We start from the raw sequence: 11,234 nt of genomic DNA on the forward strand, positions 1-11,234 counted from the left end.
TTAGCTTTGAGGTAAATGCTTATTTAATAAGCAAAAAACCACTTTCAGCACATCACTGGAAAATTGGATTTAGAACCCTTCAGTAGCATAAGTGTGTGTATTAGACCCAGGAATCAACCTTGATGTTTATGCCACAAGGAGCTCTACTCCGAAGGCAGTAGGCGGAAAGAGGGCTGTGGGTGGGAGTGTGAGGCCTCGTGGGTATTATGCGTTATATGGAGAAGAATTCTGTAAGTTCTCACCTCCCTATCTCATAACTCTCTGTGGTGATTAAATAAAATACAGTACTGAGCATAGCACTTGGAAAACAGGAAACACTGGCCTGAAGGCAGCTCTCCCCTTCATTATTACACGCTTGTTGTTATTAATGATTTGCTTAGGAAGATCATTTGTTTGAGTCAATTAACATTAATCCACTTTTGTTTGTTCCTATGACCATTTTATTGTGCCCTGTAGTGAACCAGTTATTATATTAAGTGTTAAAAAATATTCTAGAATAAAAAAAGAAACTTATGGTGGGGGAATTCTCATTCAGAGCATCTTATGACAATGAGTATTTTTAATTTTATGAGCTGATATAAATTTATAAACTTTGGCTATTACAAGGTTGTACCAGTTACAAATCTGAGTAATAATTACATTTATAGAAGTCGTGTTTAAGACCTAAACACCTTGACACTGATTTTTCTTAAGAATGAAACTGCTTTTAGTTTGATGTTGATTATTATATGAAAGGCTGCAGTATTAGGTTGACACTGTGCTTCCCTAGGAAAAGGAGCCCGGACAACAACTCAGGATACATTTGAAGCAGGAATGGTGGTGCACACCTTTTTCCAAGTACTTGAGAGGCAGAAGAAGGCATCTCTGTATATTGGAGGCTAGCCTAGTCATCTAAAGGCCAGCCATGACTACATAATAGTGAGAACCCCTCCCAAAATAGTTTATAACCTAGATGGAAGGCTACTCATCCAGGAATAGAACCTGATTTTAAATGTCACAGAATCTTCAAGAACAAAGTATACGAGACTGTGTATGTGTAGTTTGGCTACCTATATTAACCTTTAACAAATGAACAAAGAAAGAAAAGTACAGAAAGTTTGATGTTCACTTGGTTTCTATATAAATAAAGGCTATAGTATTTAGCCTTGGAGAGCAAGGTTTAGTATAATTTAGAAAAAGAAACTGTAAAAGAAAAGTATTGTGATATTGTTTTAAAATTAGGAATATATCATAAATTCATGGCCAAATATCATCTCACAGGAGATAATAAGTCCTAATAAACCAGAGGGGGAAGGTAGGGAGAGGAACAGACTGAAAGGCAGAAAGGCGGGGTCTCTACACAAGGCTGCTGCTGTGTCTTCTACTTCTCTTCTTCTAAAAGAATCTCATGGCTCTGAATCAATACTACTGTCAGTTCCTTGATAGTGAGATGGGGTCCATCCAGAGGTCAGCAGTAGAGTTATCATGTGGGAGGCTTTAGGAACATCCTACCCTTACTGATCAATATCTGTTCTTCCTCACACCTTACAGATGATGATTGGCATATCTGAAAACAAGTGTGTTAGTCAACATGATAATATCTTTCATAACTTCTTTCTTTACTAAAAATGTGTAAGTGTGTGGTGGTTTTATGAAGCATGCTCTACTAATGTGAAATGCAGGTAAGGGTGAGTATGATGACTTGGTGGATTTGGTGGACATTTCTCTCTTGGTGTAGTCTATATAATCAAAGACTGAGGGCCAGGAAAGTGGAGGGTCAGCTACCAATTGTTCCTTGTGTGTCATTATTCTGGGAAATCTAATTTAAATATAAGAGCTATCAAGGGCAGCCATGTTTGAGGTACAGAACAAATCAAAGGGTTTAGTGCCTAGAACTAAACCTAGAATGGAAAGGACCATTCTCTGAGCAGGAATTCAATAAGGAGGACAAGCTGAGCATAGGCAAGTGTGCATTAGTTCATAGATCTCTGATCTTGACTGGATAGAAAGTAACCACTTCTCTCACGTTCCTGCCTCTGTGACTTCTCTGCCATGTAACCTAAAATTCTGAGCCGTCTCCCTTAGTTTGCTTCGGTAAAGGTGTTTTAGTACCACAACAGAATATTAAGACATAACAAGGCTGAAGATTTCTATCAACTCAGTGGTTTATAAAACAGAATGAGGCATCCACACCAATAACACAAAGACTGTGCTCACACGTGTTCTCATCCTTGGGGGAAGCATGGTAGGAGCGAACAAATGGAGTAAACTTGGATGAAGAAATGTGCCAGAGCACAGGCTTTCTTTCTCCAGCACGAAGAATGCTGATCAGGGAAGGGTATCTAACTTGGTTTTATTTACATTGAGTTATTTTCCTTTTACTTAGAATAATCCCATACAACTTTAGAAGCTTGTTCAAATTATTCATTTCCATAAGGGGTATAGTGTTTGGAGGTGAAGAAAGCAGCATTTGAATCTTGGACCAGCCACTTAGCAGCTGTAACTTGGGATAACAAAAGATTTGATTCTCCCTGTCACAGGCTTTTGTTTGTGCAATGACATCGGCTGGCAAAGTACAGAGAGTAACATGCGTGCTTTGCTTAGCTGCCCTTGATGAGCACAGAGATATAACCATCAAACCTGGGGCAGTGCAGATCCCACCCTGCAAGAGTTGCAGCTGCCCACTGTCCTTTTGGTTCTCTAAAGCCCCTGAAAACTGCTACCCAGGAAGCAACTCAACAGTTTCCATCAACTCAATATTATTGTCCTGGACATGTTCCTAGGCACTGTGCAGTCAGCTAGTTCTGAAAAGGGATTCCTGGGTTTAAATAAAAGCTAACTTGGCGATGGTGGTATATGTCTGTAGTCCTGGCACCTAGAGGTGGAGGCAGGAGAGTTAGAAATTCTAATCATTCTGAGCTACATAATAAATTCCGCCAGGTTGGCTTGGACTACTTGAGACTATTCTCAAGAAAGAGAGACAAAGGCAAAAACAAACAAACATAACGAAATAAAGACATGGTTAAAATTTTAAAATGGTATTTTTTTAAATAAAGAATTTTTTGAAAGAAATCTAACGGAAAATGAGCCTGGAGAAGAAGAAAAATTAATGTAAACAACTTGGAGCTAAATCAGTACCAGGGACTTGCTATCCTGCACTAATACTAAAAACTAGCAAATAAGAAAATTGGTTTGACTTAACCCATAGTTTAACATATTCTTAAAGTTTTCACTACAGACAAAACAAGAACAAGGACTGGGGAGGAGGGCATATCGCACAAGGGATGCAGGCATCAAGTATTTTTCTGATGCAACCAGTGACCAGGCAGTGGAAGGTGGGGAGGTCCATTTCAATTTAGTGAAACCATAGGCTTGCTACGGAAACAATCTGGAACCACAGAACCCTGCTAGTCACAGTGGTGCATGGAAAGAATAGGAACCACACGAGCACAGACACAGGGAACCAGAATTAGAGCGACAGTCACACGAGCCACACAGTACATGCTACACAGCAGACAGCAAACCCGTCTCTCGGTGGGCAGATTCTTTCTCTGAGAAACAGATGAACAGTCACTGCGCTCCAGGTCCTACAATCAGCCAACAACATGTTGATATTGATATAAGTATGTCAAGCAAAATGTGTGCTTTTAGAATTCCCTGACCCTCCCTCCATTGCCCAGATAACAAAAATGTGTATGAACAGAGCAAATCAAACATGTTTACAGAAATAAAATTAATAACTTAATATATCCTACACCAGTTTGCTACTGTGGGCTGCAGATGCTCCTTACAAATAAAAGCATCACTAGTAAAGAAAATGGACTGTACTTTAAAACCTGAGAAAAGCATGTAAGAGCATCAATCTTAAGACAAAATTTAAAACATTTTAAACTTGGAATAAATAATATATTTCTGACATTAATTTAAATAACAAAACAAGACCCATAAAAATAACCAGTGTCATTTTAAAGGTGGTTAAAATCCTAAATTAACATTTGAAAATTCATTGATTACTGATGGAAGGATTACTGACCAATACAGTCTAATAATCTTTATATATCTCTGAAATTAAAAAAGATACTTTCACCCCTTTTGTGTTCTAAACTGTGTAACTGTGTTTATTACTCCATTATTAAACACACACTAAAAGGAGAAACGAGGAATTATTCTGATTATTCTGATACTGAGCTGATGAACAACAAACTTCTAAATTCAAGAAAATCTCCATGGCCATCTTTTTCCATGAAAAGCACAATGGTAAACACTGAGAGGCCGAGTCACAGAGGAGTATTGGCCTCACTGAGGTATCACATGGAGACAAACAGAGCGACAGCTCTACAGAGTATGCAGAGCCATGGCTTCTGTGCCATGGCTCCACGCAGTTCCGTCACCTGCTCCGCACAGCCTGAGTGGAAAGGCTTTAACAGAGTGTGACTGTATGAAAGTCATGAATGATCCCAACTTCTTTAAGACACACTAAGCAAGTCCTCACTGTCTCCAAGCACAAGCTGTGACTTGTCAGTTAGGAGGCCTGGTGTGTTAGTAAGTGAAGCCCAAACCACTTACAACCCACTAACTCTCCATTCTCCTTCCACAATATGAACGTGACCTTCTTTGTTCTACACAGATAGAACCATGTCTAATATTCACTGTGGGAGCCTTATGTCCCACTCCTTACATGGTCTCAAGAAAATGATTTTGATTTTGATATCTATGGACCATGATAGTTTGTTCAAAATAACATCTAATGCCAGGGATACTTATTTTTATTTTTTAAAATGTCTCAATGGACACTAGGGTTTCCCTCTAATTTCCTTCAGAGAAGTCAGTAGAAATTTAAAAAACTTGTTAAAACTGTGTTACTGTATCTAGGGACAAGCTACCATCCTAACTTTCTTCAGAAATATATTCTCAAGAATCCTATATGCAGGTGTTTCTTAACATTCATTTACTGATATCATTTCAGATCACATGCATTTATTCCCACCAGTGAGGCGTTGGCAGCATTGTACCAGCATGCCCAGTGATTTATCTCAGTTAACTAGTCAACTTAGTCTTTTTTTCAGTAGGTTCTTCATTACCTTTCTCCCTGTTTCTCTTTTCTCATTTTTGAAGCAATATTTGAACATGGGTTATCTTATTATTTAAAACTGACATTTATAGAAGAAATTATCACTCAGAGTTAAAGAAGAAGTCAGTATTTGGCCAGCTGAGAGGGGACCAAGAGTTCAGGGTCAGCAGGGTGGAGGTGGAGCACATCTTTGATCCCAGCACCAGGGAGGCAGAGCTGTGCACACAGATATCTGTGAGTTCAAGGCCAGCCTGGTCTACAGAGCAAATTCCAGGGCAGACTGAAATCTACACAGAGAAACCCAGTTTCAAAAAGCAAAACAAAAACAAAACAAACAAACAAAAGGTCAAGGTCATCCTCAGGGACAAAGCAAATTCAGAGCCAGTTTGAGTTACAAAAGTCAGTGTTTCAAAAAAGAAAAAATAAAAGCAAACCACAAGAGGATGACCTACAGGTCACACCCTGCCTGTGCAGTGTGCTGCGTACAACGTTTTCCCAGAATGAGAAAGGCAACCTGGGAAACACCTGGTTTTGGCAGCTGCCACCCTCCCAGTTCTCCCTACAAGTCCCCACCACACCGCCATGGAGATTTCCTGACATTTCTGCTGTGGAAAGACAGCAGATCAAGTCAGCTGAGAAATAAGTGCGGGCAACACTGCTGCTGCACAGAGCAAGCAACTACTGGCAGCCGCGAAGATAAGGAGGCTTTCTCTGTGCAGGCTCAGCCCTCGGAGCAGTGTGAACAGAAGCCTCTTCACACAGGCAGCACTGTGATCTAGTTTATCAGTCACTCAGACACATTCTGCCCTTCATCGGGGCATCTTTTCATTTTGCTTTCTGTTCAAAACACTGGGGCACAAAGGATGTTCTTCATCACACACCACTGAAACGAAATCTTGAGGTAGGGCAAAAAAAGGAAAAAGAAAAACCTTGCCCTAAATTCCCTTTCAAAAGTGAAGCGTGAAAGACCTCAAGCAGAGCACACAGCACCATTGTTGTGGAAAAGGCCAAGGCCAAGGCCGGCAGCATGGCTCTGTAGCATCCTCAACAGTGAAGAATAAATAATAAAAACACCCAGGGAGAAAGGCTCCTCTGGGAAATGAGATTTTTTCTTTGTCCTTCCTCTTTATTGTCATTAATATCCATGGGCCCAGCTGTTTCCTTTCTCCAACTAATCCTAAATCAATGCTATAATCCTGACCCTCTTCACTGGGTCCCTGGGCCTATAATATACCCCCGTATACCCACTCTCACCCCCTGAAATTTCAAATGTATTTTTAATTGAGCAGCAAACAGAGAGCCTGATTATCTGGTTTTAGTTTGGTACTGATCTTAAAAATAATCTTTAAATTTTAGAAGACCTGAAATCTTGGGTTTATTGAATCTACTTGAACATTTAAATACATTTTAATTTAAAGTTAAAGCTAAGATACATCAAAATTAAGTGTCTAAGGAACAGAACATATAATATTTCTTTATATATAAATTATCACAAACTTTCTTTTGATAAAGCCACCTTGTTTTGTAACAGGAAGATGCAGGCTGTCTAATTTTTCTTTACTTAACTATACGGTTACACACCAAGATCATGAAATAAATTTCTTTAGTGTCTACAGTTTCCAGACAAAATATATTATTTATGAGGTAAATTGAATTGGACTTTCCAGAGCATAAAGGTACACCACAAATGTGAATTGCAGAGGTATTTCCAAGGAGGAATCTGGTACCACATTGACTCCTGCTGGATTCTACGGAAAGTCCTATTAGTCCAGACAACAAAAGGACTCAGATTTGGAGAAAACCAATGAAGACCACAGCAATATGCAGAGCTATTTATAACCCATTTGTACTAAATTTTACCAGTAAGTTAAAAATGCATCTTTAATAAAACCCTGCACAATAATCAAATTCATAAATTAATGCAGATCTAAAGCAGTTCTCCTGTGTGGCCATTCTTTAAATTATGAGGTGGGGATCACCTCATAATTTAAAACGTGATGATAACTGTCCCCTTCCCCGGGTGAGACATAGGATGTCCTCATGACTGACACTTGACTGACTGTAGCTACACGACAGACATTGCTAGACATTAGGTTTGCTTCCAAGTCACTCCTCTTCATTTCCTTCCTATAATTCTTCACGGCTAACCAGACACCCCTAAAAGTTAGAAATTATCTGTCACATCGCTACTGGGCTGAAGGGGAGCCATCTCCAACAGAAGCTCATACCTGTCACCAACAATAGTCAAAGCCTGCTCATTCAATGAGCCTTCAGGGAGGCACTGCTGTGTGTGCCATACAACTGTGTAACTACCCAGCTTCATGCTTTCTCTTTCTACTTTAGAATACCCTCCTACACTCAACTGATATTAGTCTCTTCTCCACTGAGGAAACTCCCAGACTGTGAATGGCCATCTTTCTCTCATCTTATCCCCTCATCTTGGAACAGACACAAATGGTCTCAGCATATGAATTGCCAAGTTCCCATTATTGAGTTTTCTGGGTTTAGCAGAGAAATAGTATTATCCAAGGCTCAGGGACAAAGGCTCTTTCAATTGTTTGGAAGGTTGTTTATGGACTCATTCTCTAAAGGATGCTTGGCTTACTTGAATGGTAATAATTGGTATTATGTGATTTTGTAAATTGATTTTTAAAGCCCTAGACAAACAGAGCCAAAACTTTTCTTTTTCCATAGAAGTCTCCATTCTTGACTTTTCTCCATTTCTGTAAGGGTAGCTTAGTTCCAATATTCTTCAAGTTAGAATTACACTGTAGGGGGACTTCTGCAGTAACTTGGACATTTAATCCCAGTGTGTCAGGCAGTGTGGAAACACTCACTAGTTAAACATATCGTATGTCTCCTTCCAAGAAATTAAAAATCTCATTGTGTGGTCTGGAAATGGATTGCCAAAATTCAATCAGAAGAAAAAACACCAGGAAACAGCAATCTGGGAATGTATTTTCACTGAGGTGTCTGTCTTCTGAAGTTACTTCAATACCCCAGACACACCTGACTTTTAACCCTAAAAACAGTTAAATACATAAACTAGTAAACTTCAGTCTCAACAAAGAAAAAACTTCCTTCACTGAAGTTCTCCCTTGATGGAGCGCAAGCACTTAGCTTGTGTGGATAGCGCTCAGCTCTGGCTGTGAAAAGCCCGGCCCTTTCTGCTCCTGTATTATTTTATCACCTAGGTGGCCAGCAGTAAGATGGCAGACACATTTTTCTACCATGACTTGTTACAACTAACTCCCACTTGTTTAAAATAATCTATAAAGCAGCAGCACACAAAACCTGTAGGTGCACACCAAGGCAGAAAAGGCAGTAATCATAACCCCCTCCACAGAAGTCGTGACAGAAATACATACCCAGGCCTTCAGATTCAAAAAGACAGGTTTCGTCCACCCCCAAGTCTCGGCACCAGGATAAGAAATTGGCTGTGTTGTCTCGGGCAAAAAAGGAGCCTGAGGGTGCACTGGCTTTGCAGGGAATCTTCTTCAGGGGCAGAGTCTAGAAGATAAAGAAATCTCAGTCAGGTGGGGCTCTAGGCAAGGTCATCTCAGAGACACATTAAAAATGCACTGTGCTTTCAACAAAATGCTTTGGAATTTATCCTGTGCTGACAAATACGCTTGTGAAAAACACAGGAAAAGAATGTGAGGATATGAAAACTCAGGAGAGGGAAGTCTATGCACACACCCTCCTCTCAGGAACACTCACTGAGAATGCATAGGAGCCCTTTCCCTAACACGGATGGATTTTTCTTTTTCTTCGGTGACTATTTTAGTTTGTTTCATCTAAATAATTTAGCAATTTTCTCACAAAATGTACAAAATGTATTTTACATATCAACATACAAATGAGGTGAATGTATCCTATGATGCATGCAGAAATAGCATCCAGTTCACAAAACACAGAAAGTGTGCAAGAACTAAACCCAAAAGGCAGCAGAAGAGATCTCTACCTCACACCTATCCACGATGGTACCAAGAAGTTATATACTTGAAGTCTTTAGAGATAACAAGCTATAGAAATCCTTCTAGCTTCTTTCTTTAGACAAATACTACAGCTTGACCATGTGGAAATAATTCATGTCTTGAGCTCAAAGGGACTATTTACATTCCATGTCGTGTCACTTTTGATATAAAAGGATTTGCTTAGGATATGAGTGCTTGTGGACTGAGGAGACAATCCTGCTAACATTTTCCCAGAAATCTTAGCCAGGACTTTCTGCTTGGGACTCTGGCAAGTATAACAGGCTCTTCCTTTCACAGAGTAGAACCAGTTTCCAAACACTACACAAAGCCAAGGAGTTTGTGTGATGTCAAAGCCCAAGTCTGGTAGATGTGAGCTACTGTGACCTTGCTGAAAGAGCAAAAAGATTTAGGGCGAATATTTTGTCATTTAGACTCTGAGAAAGGCGTGGCCTCTACTCTCAGAATAAGCAATGTGCATGGATTGCTTAGTTCATTTACAGGACACTGTAACAACATGAAACAGTGACCTGACCGAGTTAGTGAAGTCCACACAGTTCTTCACATCAAGAGGCTTCATGGCTATGTAATAGAAATGTCTGTTGCATGGCACACACCTTTAATCCCAGCAGTCGGGAGGCAGAGGCAGGAGGATCTCTGTGAGTTCGAGGCCAGACTAGTCTACTAGAGCTAGTTCCAAGATAGGCTCCAAAGCTATAAAGAAACCCTGTCTTGAAAAATCAAAAATAAAACCAACCAAACAAAAAGTGTCTGTTGCTGTAGCCTGGCAGGGCCTGCTACCTGAGAGGCACATCTTTCCAACGCAGATTAAAGCTGATGCAGAATCACAGCACTGGCATTTTTCCATGAACATACAAGCATGCCTATGTCTTAGGCACCACTGTCATACTAAACTATATGTACATATATTAATATGTATTATATATGAGGCTGCCCTACATGGCAATAACTTTGTTTTTCATTACTATGTGTTGATTATACAAAATATTGAGTTTTGCTGTGACATCTTCATACATGTGCACAACACACTTGACCACATTCACATCAGGCATCACCCTATTCCCCTTCCCTGAGTGTGCTTTCTCATCTTTAACATCTTTTCTACTTTCACATCTTCTTTAAAATCTGAACACCACGCATGCAATATGTATCTTTCTGAGTCTGGCTTATTTTGTTTAGTACTAATGATCTTCGATTCCACCCACTTCCCTGCAAATGATATAATCCACTCTTCTCTACGTCTAATTCTTCATTGTGCAGCGTACACCACATTTTCTTCAATCACTCCTTCACGCCCTTGGTGGACACCTCTGCGGAATCCCTGGCTTGGCTGCTACTAATGTAGCAGTATGTATGGCCATCTGTGTGCTATGCTGACTGACTCCTTCCAGCAAATACCCAGGACCATTTTAGTTGTTCAATTTTATTTTTATAAGGAATTTCCTTACTCATCTCCACAGTAATTGGACTGACTTACATTTAGCACCAATACAGTATACTGTTCTTTCTCCCTACCCCACAACCTTATAACCATTTGTTGCTTTTTACTACATAATACGTAATATCTTGTTAACTGATCTAGTTCAGGTATCAGCAAGGGTTTTGAAAGAAATGCCTCCACATGAGTCTCAAAACTAATCATACATATCGCCGTGTAATGTTTCCTTTATAAACTATTCATGAACATCTATTAGTATTTTAAGTATAAAATCAAAATATGCGTATTTAAATCCAGCAATTTAGTTCTAAGAATATATACTATTCAACATTGACTAAGTAGGAAAAATAGAAATAAGAATATATCAGGAGAGAGCTAGTAGGGTAACAGAGTACACAAATGCAATGGAGTTCATGTGATCATTTCAAAGGAATAAAACATATATCTACTGAGGCATAAATGTGATCAGAACATATTCTTAGACAGAAACTAATTTACATGTATGTACTATGACTTGTGTAGGTTTGCACAGATGCCCTAGGCATAGTTTAAATTTCATATAAAAACATTATGAATTGTATATTTATGAAATAAGAATTATAAATATGTCAAGAAAATATGCATCAAATTGAAGAAGATGTTGGGTGATTAAATAAGATTTTGAGTGTTGTGAGTGTGGCAAGGAAATCAATTAATTTTTAAATTTTGATAAGCTAATTCTAATAGGCACATGAGGATAATGGTCATTATA

At 39.2% G+C, this 11,234-nt stretch overlaps 1 protein-coding gene across 1 annotated transcript in view; it reads right to left on the minus strand.

Moving 5' to 3' along the window:
- Gas2 (growth arrest specific 2) overlaps positions 1-9,604 on the minus strand; it is a 70,632-nt gene extending 61,028 nt beyond the window's left edge. Inside the window, exons 1-2 of the mRNA XM_050122128.1 lie at positions 9,560-9,604; positions 8,419-8,560 (exon numbers count right to left, since the gene is read on the minus strand). Coding sequence (XP_049978085.1) covers positions 8,419-8,560; positions 9,560-9,604 — 187 coding nt within the window. The remainder of the gene's footprint in view (positions 1-8,418; positions 8,561-9,559) is intronic.
- Positions 9,605-11,234: the final 1,630 nt, after the last annotated feature.

Source organism: Alexandromys fortis, unplaced genomic scaffold, assembly GCF_014885135.2.
Source record: "Alexandromys fortis isolate MF-2015 unplaced genomic scaffold, M_Fortis_MF-2015_v1.1 scaffold_170, whole genome shotgun sequence".
Taxonomy (NCBI): domain Eukaryota; kingdom Metazoa; phylum Chordata; class Mammalia; order Rodentia; family Cricetidae; genus Alexandromys; species Alexandromys fortis.